This window comes from Callionymus lyra, chromosome 3, assembly GCF_982586985.1.
Source record: "Callionymus lyra chromosome 3, fCalLyr1.hap1.1, whole genome shotgun sequence".
Classification (NCBI taxonomy): Eukaryota; Metazoa; Chordata; class Actinopteri; order Syngnathiformes; family Callionymidae; genus Callionymus; species Callionymus lyra.
In genome coordinates, this window is record NC_141820.1 from 38,252,481 (window position 1) to 38,263,930 (window position 11,450).

General features: G+C 41.2%; 3 protein-coding genes across 3 annotated transcripts; 2 read left to right on the forward strand and 1 right to left on the reverse strand.

Moving 5' to 3' along the window:
- Positions 1–711: 711 nt before the first annotated feature.
- On the forward strand, positions 712–6,432 carry slc5a8 (solute carrier family 5 member 8). The gene is made up of 17 exons (XM_087786079.1): positions 712–945; positions 1,228–1,347; positions 1,721–1,786; positions 1,843–1,894; positions 1,956–2,023; positions 2,446–2,484; positions 2,808–2,923; positions 3,009–3,149; positions 3,214–3,343; positions 3,416–3,504; positions 4,359–4,468; positions 4,537–4,604; positions 4,675–4,761; positions 4,843–5,014; positions 5,267–5,413; positions 5,479–5,567; positions 5,638–6,432. The coding sequence occupies exons 1-17, from the start codon at positions 712–714 to the stop codon at positions 5,749–5,751; spliced, it is 1,842 nt and encodes a 613-aa protein (XP_087642205.1). The 3' UTR covers positions 5,752–6,432.
- Positions 6,279–7,060, reverse strand: lyrm5a (LYR motif containing 5a). The gene is made up of 3 exons (XM_087787871.1): positions 6,939–7,060; positions 6,758–6,824; positions 6,279–6,689 (listed from the first exon to the last, which is right to left on the reverse strand). Exons 2-3 carry the CDS (start codon positions 6,800–6,802, stop codon positions 6,477–6,479), a joined length of 258 nt encoding a protein of 85 aa, XP_087643997.1. The 5' UTR covers positions 6,803–6,824; positions 6,939–7,060; the 3' UTR covers positions 6,279–6,476.
- A 191-nt stretch (positions 7,061–7,251) lies between these two features.
- On the forward strand, positions 7,252–11,449 carry dnai7 (dynein axonemal intermediate chain 7). The gene is made up of 15 exons (XM_087787873.1): positions 7,252–7,386; positions 7,453–7,541; positions 7,782–7,886; positions 7,960–8,097; positions 8,181–8,306; positions 8,381–8,484; positions 8,752–8,910; positions 8,973–9,114; positions 9,604–9,691; positions 9,763–9,926; positions 10,132–10,282; positions 10,336–10,544; positions 10,598–10,756; positions 10,815–10,928; positions 11,158–11,449. Exons 1-15 carry the CDS (start codon positions 7,284–7,286, stop codon positions 11,431–11,433), a joined length of 2,127 nt encoding a protein of 708 aa, XP_087643999.1. The 5' UTR covers positions 7,252–7,283; the 3' UTR covers positions 11,434–11,449.
- Position 11,450: the final 1 nt, after the last annotated feature.

Genomic DNA, 11,450 nt, shown 5'->3' on the forward strand with positions numbered 1-11,450 from the left:
GCATCTTGAGAGGAAGACTCAACGTTTGAAAGTAATGTCAGCAAAATTGGACTTGTTTTCATGAGTTGCAATGTAAAAATAAGATTGGATTTGAAAGAAGCGAAACCAATATTTCAAATTACACCGTGTTACATGCTGTATTCATTTTTTTGTACTTGGTATTTGTATCGTAATTTCAAGAAAGATATAATTAAAAAAATATTTATCTGAAACTTTAATCAATTAAGAAATAGGCGAAAATTGAAGATGATTGTTGATTTAATTCAAAATAAGGAAAAAAAAGACATACTCTTAATAAAATATTATTTTGAATTATATCAATATTATATATATATTTATTAATGTTGATAGAAACGGTCAGAAACGGGTTGTGTGTGTGTGTGTGTGTGTGTGTGTGTGTGTGTGTGTGTGTGTGTGTGTGTGTGTGTGTGTGTGTGTGTGTGTGTACATTCCTGACAGGTACTTAGGTAGTCAAGAAGCCAAGAGATCAGAACCACAGGAAACAAGACATCATCGCGGTAGACTACCTAAGTACCTGATAGGAATTTACACACACACAAGCGCACACACACACACACACACACACACACACACACACACACACACACACACACACACACACACACACACACACAAACACAGCCCCTTGTCCACTGATCACTGCTGGTCCAGGACTAGTCCGGTCCAGTGAGAGCCAACTGTACTTCAAACATGTCAGTAACCTCCACTGTGGTTGTCTCTTTTGAGGCTGCTGACTATCTAGTTTTTGCCCTGATGCTGTTGGTCTCCGCTGTGATCGGAGTTTACTATGCCTGGACAGACCGTCGGCAGGAAAGCTCACAGGACTTCCTTATGGGGGGTCGGAAACTGACGGCTTTGCCTGTTTCTCTGTCTCTGACCGCCAGCTTTATGTCAGCCATCACTGTGCTCTCCAACCCAGCTGAGGTAAGATGATGTGTCCAGTAATAAGAAACTTCTGGAAATATTTCTCTTAATCTTCTTCATCAGAATGAGACTCTGTGGTGATTATAACTGTGGTATTGTAATACAATAGTACTCTGATTTAAATCTAAATTAAGATGTGAAGCATCTACTACTTCTATTCTTTAACCCCAAAACTTTTTACCAACCAAACATTGCCTCTTCCTCAGAGCCAATGTCTAGTAACCTGGCATCTAAATGTGATTCCTACTGATGTTTTATTTAAATATCCTCTCATGCACTCAGGTGTACCGTTATGGTGCCAGTTTAGCGTTTTACTGCGTGTCCTACATGATGACGATGTTGGTGACATCGGAAATCTTCTTGCCCGTCTTCTACAGACTCTCCATAACAAGCACCTACGAGGTGAGTTGACTCGACATTTTAAGCTGACTCTGCATTAGTGCAGTCTCAGTAGTTTTCCTAAAACCAATTGGTACCACCGAAATATGTGCATGCTAAATATTACAGACCGAAGACAAGTGCATCAGTCGTTGTGGAGACTCTTTGATGGTTTTCTCCCTCACAAACAACGTCATTGTTAAAGATGTGTGCACACCAGAGAGAAGAATAGATAGAAAGCCTGTTTCAGGCTCAAACATGTTCTGAAGTTGTCGTTGAACTTTCCTCAATTTACTTGCTATGTGGAAAGTGGCTGTGGATCATCAAATCACAATTTCTGAACATCAAAACTTCCCCGTAAAAAACTTCTAATGTAACACAACTTCTCTGTATTAAGTATCTGGAGCTTCGCTTCAACAGAGCGACACGCCTCCTCGGAACCGTCCTCTTCATCGTTCAGACTGTGAGTACAAAACCAAACCTATGCAATGACCACACTCTGACGCTGTGCTTGTGCAGATCCTCTACACCGGAATTGTCATCTATGCTCCTGCGCTGGCGTTGAATCAAGGTAGATTGGGAGTACCTGGAGTACTTTGATGATTCTGCTGATATGGACTCTCTGTCTGCAGTGACTGGTTTGGATCTTTGGGGTGCCGTGGTTTCTACCGGAGTGGTCTGCACCTTCTACTGCACAGTGGTGAGTAGTGATTGATACAGACAGTATAAACATGCTATTCTTATACTTCATTGGCACTGTTGACCATTATTTTTCTAGATTCTTAGACATGACTCATGTATCCAAATGTGAAATCACTAGTCCAGGGATCGCCCTCAGACGTGGGTCTTCAAAGCTTGTCAGTGTTTGCTGCCAATGCTGAGATTTTGATGGCAACAAATGCCTCCCGAAGACCATCAACCAATCAGTGTTCGGATTGTTATTTTACTGAATACTTGGGACAGAGTCCAACTGGTATGTGGGTGAAAATGGCACCATCATTTCAATCTCTCAATCTCATTCAAGGTTCATGGGTAGATACATGACTCAGTAGGGTTTACTGCACTAGCATGACAGACGTTTGACTTGGTTGACTTACCTCAGTGTGGTTTTCTTCCATGCAGGGGGGTCTCAAGGCGGTGGTGTGGACCGACGTGTTTCAGGTGGGTAACGTAGACCACAGCATAGAAGTAAGGGTTAGGACGTGGTACATTGTGGTTTCAAGCTAAACCTATCATTAGAAACCACGTTCAGTAATAGTATTAGTATAGTGGTGACAACTGAAGACAACCATAATAATAACTGTTGAAAAAAATAGAAACATTTAAGAAAGAGCTGTTTATAATAATTGGCAATCATGTTTCTGTTTTTATTATTTAAATAAGTATTCATTATTATAATAAGTATTGAGCTTTTTTTTTTTCATTTTCATTTTTAGAAATAGCTGCGTGCACACTGTTTGCTTCACGTTTGTCGCCCTCTGCAGGTTGGTGTCATGATCGCAGGATTCTTGTCGGTGATCATCAGGTCTGTGGTTGTCAAAGGAGGCGTTCAGAAGATCATCTCAGACTCTCGTCAGGGAGGCAGACTCGATCTGTGGGAGTGAGTTAATGTTGAAAGAACATAATGTCCTGTTTATTAATGATGACTCCAGCTGAATCCTCTTCATCATGATCTGGTTCTGCAGTTTTGACCCCAATCCTCTGAGAAGACACACTTTTTGGACCATCACCTTTGGAGGGGCGTTCGTCTGGGCCAGTATCTATGGGATCAACCAGGCCCAAGTTCAGAGATACATCTCTTGCAAGAGCCTCTCTCAAGCCAGAGTGTGAGCCTCGACAAGTTATATATTCTTAACCATCATTGTATAACAAGACATTTTGCTCCTCCAGGTCCCTGTTCCTCAACCTGCTGGGTCTGTGGTCCATCCTACTGTGTTCCGTCTTTGCAGGCCTGTGTCTCTACTCGGTTTACAAGACATGTGACCCATGGACCTCCGGCCAGGTTTCAGCTCCAGACCAGGTTAGTAAAAAACTACCTGCATATTTTTATTAACTGACACATTTCAAGTCGCTTGGACCTCTCTCCCTGAAGCTGATGCCGTACTTGGTGATGGACATTTTGGGCGACTTCCCAGGTCTTCCTGGTCTGTTTGTGGCTGCAGCTTATAGTGGATCTCTCAGGTTTGTTATTCATTATTAGGCTCAGCATTAGGCTGTAAGGTCAAAACTGATCATTTGAAATCCACCTTCGAAAATTGAAGTCCTGAGAGTTTACCTGATCACCCAGTATAACACAATTACTCCAATATTTGTACAAAAGACCTTCGAAATACGAACAAAACTGTCTGTGCTCAGATCTTTTTTGAATGTTGGAGAGATTCTTGAAAGTAAAAAATTAAGCAAATCCAAAACATATAAAAGAAATTAAAAAAAGTTACACATAATATTCAATCTATTAAAATAACACATAGATACACATTAAACCTACAACACAGAAACATACATACATAATTAATCCAGAAAACAGAGAAATATACCAAAACAATTACAGAAGTACAAAAAAAAAATTTAAAACTGTATTCATCAAACTGAAATATTAAAATATGGAAATATTAATACAACTGCATTAAAATGAATTAAAATCAAAGTTACACGAATAAATAAAATTCATACAAGAGTTAAAATTGTAAAATATACAAAATGAAATATATATAATAGAAATGAACACAAAAATTATGATAATGTTACTTTCATGTACGAAATAAAAAAAAAAAGAGAAACCCCACAAACATTAAAACTGACACATGTTTTCACTCAAGACAAAAATACATAAAAAACCAAAGACAAAAAACAAAAATATTAAAACATAGCAAAAGAAACAAAATTGATAAACTCGTGTTTAAGACACTAATATACATAACACAAAAATGTTATATAAAAATTACATTTTTGTATTCTACCATTGGAACATACCAAGGCACACATGAAGGTTGACTGAAAAACCTGTTCTTAAACAGTGTTTTTCTTCATTGCAGCACCGTGTCGTCCAGTATCAACGCACTCGCTGCAGTGACGCTGCAAGACCTGATCAAACCATACACTCAGATGTCTGAAAAGAAACTTGCCTTGATTTCTAAAACTCTCAGTGAGTCCCCCAGACAAACACATCAGTTCAGTCCAGTCATTCACGCTTCACATGGTCTTTCTGTCAAGGTTTGTTTTACGGTGTTTTGTGCATCGGCATGGCCGGAATTGCGTCCATCATGGGAGGAATATTACAGGTCGGTGTTATGTCACGGTTGTGAGCAACTCATCCTTGTCACAATAAAGATTAATAAAGATGATCCTCAGGCGGCCGTCAGCATCTTCGGGGTCATCGGCGGTCCTCTACTTGGACTCTTTACTCTGGGAATCCTCTGTCCATTTGCAAATTCCAAAGTAACCCATTTTGGATTTGTAGCACTGATGTGTTGATATGGGACAAGTAATAAGAGCCAATTGTCAATTCCCTTCCTACAGGGGGCTCTCTTTGGTCTAGCGACAGGGTTGGTGGTCTCTCTGTGGGTAGGCATCGGAGCACAGATCTACCCGCCTCCTCCAGAGATGAGTCGACCACTGGGACTGAGCACTGCAGGCTGCAACTTCAACACCACACAAGACCTCAACCGGACCTTCAGTGTCACAGAGACCAGCTCCATCATGGAGATGGCTGTTCAGGGCAGCAGGCAGGTTTTTTGGTGCTACCAGTCTACTTAAGGAAATGATCATACAGGGCACAGGGAAGGCCTGCATAAGTAAACAAGTATGGGAATCTGACATAGAAGGACGTTTTTTCTGGTTAACAATATATATACATAAAATATGTCAAGGTTGAGCTTAAACTTGTGTCTTGTGTACATTTCTAACTAAGTTATCGTTCTTGGCACAATCCAATGGGGCCAAGAACAAACAAACAAGTTACACTTTGTTGCAAAAACCTGTTCCAGAAATCCTGTGGCTGCACACTGGTACTCTCTGTCGTATCTCTACTTCAGCCCGCTCGGAACGTTAGTAACCATCCTAGTGGGAATGATGGTCAGTGTCGGCACAGGTAACTGGACTTTTTGCCAAGAAAACATTCCTAATAATATGAAATAATTTTGATTCATATTTTAGGCGGTTGGACAGGCAAAGTCGACTCCAGGTTCATCCTGACACGAGCAGACAGCTCTTTTTACTGTTTGTGCACAGGGCTCAAAGGCAGGGTAAGAAACCCAGAACATTCAATGAACAAATAAACATTTGTAAATACATGCCATACATGTGTTTCTGAAGGTTCTGGGTCGACGGGGAAAGCTGGACCTGACAAGGGTCAGAGCAGAGAAACATGGGAACATGAACCCGGACTACTGCGATTTTGAGATGACCACAAGCAATATTAGCACCTGAATTGCTTCTTATATTGTGCAGAAACTCTTTTCTTGAGTAACATTTTTTGCAGCACTTTAAATAATTGATTTTGTTATTAGCGTTAGAACCTTAAAGTTATAGTTTAAGTGCATCATTTGAACAAAGATTAGGCCAAAGACAACTAAACTCCAGTTGCTACATTAAAACAGACATACATTTGTGCCTATAGCTTTTAAAAAGTACAGATCACTAATAATCCCAAACTTTAGTTGACATGAGGGTGAGTAGGAAATAAAAAGAAAATTGGAATTTTGGGTGAAAAACCTGTTAAGATCAGAACTCAATAATAATAATAATGGCTGAATCGCGTCAGGATGTTCTGCATCATCACCTCATCTCCATTATTTAAAACAATAGAATACCACAAAAATATCACATTGCTGAGAATTAAAAGAGTGTGACTGTAAATATCCATCAGGACTGTATTATGATTGATATTGAAAATCATAAAACAAGGTGAACAAGAGATAATTGTTTATTTTCCCCTCCAACAGCTCATGTACATTCATATTTCAGGAGGTAAAACCTGTATTTACAATTATACACATTTCTCAATTATTCAATCTAGCACTTTTGTTTGCACTAGTTTATAGACACAGGCACATTTCAAAGCATCTGTTGTCCAGTGTTTGACAATTAAAACAATATCACAAGATCAAACTGTGATCAATATTTGGACGCTGACATTTGGCTCATGACGTATTTTACTCTTCAGGTTCATAATACCTCTTCTTCATAGCTCGATACTTCCTCAGGAAGTACAGAGCCTCCAGCTCCTTGATGACAAAATCTCCCCGGCTCACCAGTTTCTGGATCTTCTCTGGATCTGTCTCGTCTTTGTTTTTCATGAAGGAGGATTTTAGGCGTTCTCTGAAGTAAACGGATCCCTTTGGATACTCGCGACCAAGATACAGCAACTGTGGATGGACCAGGAGGGCGTTTGGAAAGCATGAAAACACAAACACGCTTTTATTTTGTAACTTACGTTCTTGTACAGCCGAATGACTTCCGCTCTCAAGGGGTTGGCCATGTGAGAAAAATAGTAAATGTCACTAGAAGAAAATAGTTGGGGTCAGAAAAGGTTATGACAAAATAATCTGTGGTTAGATAAAATATTATCTTTATCGAACTACCGTAAACGGTATACAAGAAATAAACGAACTCACCGGAGAACTTATTCCAGAGTGTCTGTTAAATATGTTTTATTTGGTGTCCTTCGTGTTTTGTTGACAGCAGTTTACGGCTGCTGCTGCCGTTTGTTGGCGTCTGTGTCGCAAAAAATAAACTAAAAGGGGCGCATGCGCGTTTGTTTCTATGGTTACAGAAAGCAGACGAATTCTCTAGCATGGTGAGTTTGGACAGTTTTTTATGCAAACTAGCTTTCTTTCTTTAAAAAAAACTCAATTCGTTGACAAGCAGCTAAACTTGTTGTTTCTCATTCAACTGTATACATTATATATGTTTCTTAATATCTGTTATTAACAATGTAGTGGTAATTCGTTGACCTTTTCATGCTTCTGAACGTCCAGGCCCCCGCCAAGGCTCCTAAAATGACCAAGGCCCAGAGGGCAAGGCAGCAGCAGGAGCAAGAGGACAGAAGAGTGAGAGAAGAAGGTATTATGAGGGAAAAGGTATAGAAAAAAAAGTTATTGAAGAAAGTTTTTTTGAAATCCACTGAAGAACAAGCACAGCTGCTGATGGAGAGAGAAGAACAAGAGAGGATGGAGAGGAACAGAAAGGAGGAGGAGCTTCAACGACTTGAGCTGAAGGCAAGTCTTTGTTTGATCCTCAATCACCAGACAGTAACCAGGCACTTCATTATTAATGAAATATTTAACACAACACAACTCAAGTGTCATATAACATGCAACTTGTTTAGAGCATTTATTCTCACATACAGAACCACGATGATGTTAGTTTACAGCTCAACATGATTAAGATACGGTGAAAAGGGCTCTTGTGGCTTATTTAAAGGTTTTTCTTGTTTAATATCTGGTCACCACTGACAGGACAGGCAGCGCAGGTCCATAGAGTTGGATGAACTTGCTCATGTCCTGGAGCAGAATCACTCTGCAGTTGAACAATGGAAGTCTGAATCTGCAGAGCAGGGCAAGGTAAGTTCATCTACTAGCTCGGCTAATTCACGTTGATGTGGCAATAAAGAGTCATTTTACACCTGACCATCAGTGGGAGCGCTACATGAGGTGTGACGGAAGTCCAGACCCAGCAGATCTAAAGCAAATGAACACCTTCATCAGCCTGTGGAGGGATGACCCAGAGGTCAATGTTGCTGCTGTGCTGAAAAGATGTTATCTGGCTCTGCAGGTCTGTAAGGTATCCATCGTGGCAGCCCTGCCTCGAAACACTTTCAATTGTTAATATTTATGAAATATATTTGATTTCTGTAGCTGGTTGAGGATTTGCTTAGAGAAGTAAGTGATCCACACAAGGGTCTGACATATCAAGAGTGTCTGACTGACTTGATTCAGCTGGTCTACAGCAAACACTCTCTGACAGCACTGGAGATTCTCAAGGTAAATATCCGTCACAATCACACACAATAAGTTGTTCAATTGTTACCCAACCTCCTGGGAATGTTTGACCATAGGGCGCGAGCTGCAACATTGACACAGAGACAGGAAACATGCAGACGCTGGTGAAGGAAAACGACGTAACACTGTGTCTTTGGGCCAACCTGAGGAAAGACCTGAGGTGTGTCAACGTGTCGTCCTCACAAAGAACTGATAAACACCTCCACTCACATTGATGTTCTCAAAAAATAATCTCAATTAAAATTAATACTTTCTTTAATTCTTCTTTTCCACTTTACTTTAAATACGTTTAACATACAAAATGAATAATTAAATTAAAAAAGTTAAAATTGTGTGCTCTTATAGTTCATGAGAAAATAAATGAAACTAGTATGTATTATTTGGTTCAAGAAGAAGTTTTTAACCTAAAATCCATTTTCTGCTTTAGGTTTAACAGTTTGAACTTTGACGATGCCGGACTAAGCTTTGAACTTCCAAGACCTTTAGCTACGAGGCCGATTGCTGTACGGATCCTCCACACTTGTTATGACCACCTGACTGTGCTGGCCACACTCGCTCAACTCAGGATTCACAACCTAAGCCACAGGTCTAATAACTAGAGCTGGTCTGCTCTGTGGTTCTCATCTGATGTTCCACTTGTTGCTGCAGATCTTTGTCTGCCATGGATCAGGTCTGTGTTGAAGAGTCAGAACTTGATCAGATTGAGGAGGTGACGGATGACATCATCACTCAGCAGCTACCATCAGACGGACAGCAGTTAGTGCAGGCTGGCGACGAGATCAGCAGCAAAGTAAGAATTTGAAAATAAAAATAAAAGCTAAAGATGTGTAGTTTAACGTCTCGAAATACAAAAACTAATAGACAAAATCAAGAATAAAGTCACATTATGCAAGAGTAAAGACATTCAATTAGGATCACTGAGTACTGCAAAATAATTTATTTAGTTCTACCATTTCTTAATTGGTACAAAAATATTTTCACACAAAAATCAGAAATCAATAAATGTTACTGAATCTTAACGGAAATACAAATTTCCAGCATTTATAAAAGGGGAAATGCTAAAGTGAATCTCTATTTCTATTGGTTTGATTGGATTATTAGGGTTCCAATACTGAGTGAAGTATTATTGTCTTTAAATTGGCATTAATGATTCGTCAGATTGCTGTAAAACTTCTAGAGACAAAATAACTCAAAAGTCAACAGTGCAAAAATTAGCAGGTAAGATACACTCCAGCAGATTCAAATTGATCTAAGTGAGCTGCCTCTTTCATTGACCCAGAGTGCCACCAGTGTTTGGTCCAGACAAAGTGACCCACCTGCAGAGGGTCGAAGAAGTCAGATCCAGACCCAGATGGAGGCACTGGAGGGTCTGTCCTGGAGAGCATCTTGGTTTTTGACGATACTTTTTTACTGACTAAAAGTGTCTGACTCTGTTAAGCTGCTGGGAAATTTACATCCCCTGATCCAGTACCAGATACCGGGAACAGCAGCATCCAGATTGTGGACCTAAAGAAGTATTCAGCGCTAGGTGGTGTTTTCTACTTTGACGTGTTCAAACTGCCTCCACAAGCCAGTCAGGTCAACGGATGGGAGATGAGACAGGTAACATTACTGATGAAACGCTTACTCTTGTGAAAGGCATCATAAAACTCTTGAGATAAAGAAAAAAGCAACAATTTCTTAGTTTAAGTTGAATGATTTTCTATCTCAACAATCGTCATCTCAACAATGGTGTTTACTACACAAAGTCACTCAAGGGAATCCAACATCAATTCACAAACAGACTTAAACATCCCCTCCTTCACAGATCTTGGTCTCCGGGTTGGAAACATTCCATTATCCCTCAGACTTGGAGGAGCCAGAGAGCCTCGCCTTCCCTCTCGTCAAGGTCTCTGTCACGCTTCCTACGTCCGTCTTCTTCTGGACGACGCCTCAAGTCGCCCGCTGGGATGCTGCAGGTACATGCTCATAGATGGTATGGAACGTAGGCTGACGAGGCGTTGTGTTCCAGAGAGACACTGGAGGATGGACGGCATCACAGACTTCTCTCAGGAGGAGAAGAATATCTCCTTCAAGATGGACTCCTTTTACACCTTTGTGCTGATGCAGCAAATCTACTGCAACTTCCCGCTCCAGAGCTGGACGCTGCAACCACTGGACCAGAACTCAGCTTTGCTTACAATAAAAGGAGCACAGGTGGAGCTTAGCATCACCATTAAGGTACTGGACTGAAGCTTTGAGTATTATGGGATAGTAATAAGCAGCTCTCACAGGATAGCCGGTGTATGCTGCAGCTGCATGGAAGGACTGGGCCGGCACACTTGGTGGGGAAGTGGATGAGCGTCGACGTCCTGCAGAGAACCATGGTCCAGGCGGGAGTCAACATTTTTGTGAACGAGCACTCAGAGAAATATGTCAGCATGTGTGATAAGGTAGCGATGTGGAAGCTGGCGTTTCAAGCATTCTCCACTCACACCCTCCACCTGACAGGACCCGCTTACGGAGCATGCTGCCTACGAACAGATGGCGCTCTACTCCTCCTCCTGTGCCTTCTCCTGGAGCAAGTGGAACTCCAAATGTGGCCCAGAACATCTGGTGGTGCAGGTGGGTTGACATATCTGAAGTTCTTCAGAATCAAGAGTAGATCTGACTTCTTCGACCCTCTGAATCAAGAGTAAAGATCTACAGAGTCACAACCAAACAGCATCTATAGCTCTCAGGAGTAGAAACCAGGTCAACACGTTGACGCTGATCACTAGACAGGATGTGAAGTATGAGGCAGAACCAGCATCCATGAAACATTGAAACCTTTATTGTGAATATTCTCTCACAGGCATGTGAGCACCAGGACCCCAACCCTGTTTCAGACACCTCATGGGGACTGTACCTCATCGGAGCACAGAGGATTCAGAAGATGCAGATGACCGAGACCAGCCAGACGTTCTCTCCAGAGCACCAGCCCGGCACAGACTTCCACTCCACCTTCATCCACATGCTGCAGGATCACATGACTCCAGAGGGTGTGGCCAGAAGCAGAAGTGCAGACTTCCGCTTTGTGGACACGGTCCAGAATGTACTGTGCTCTGTCAGGCTGCTGGTGTTCTCCTGAAGACAAGGTCTGACACA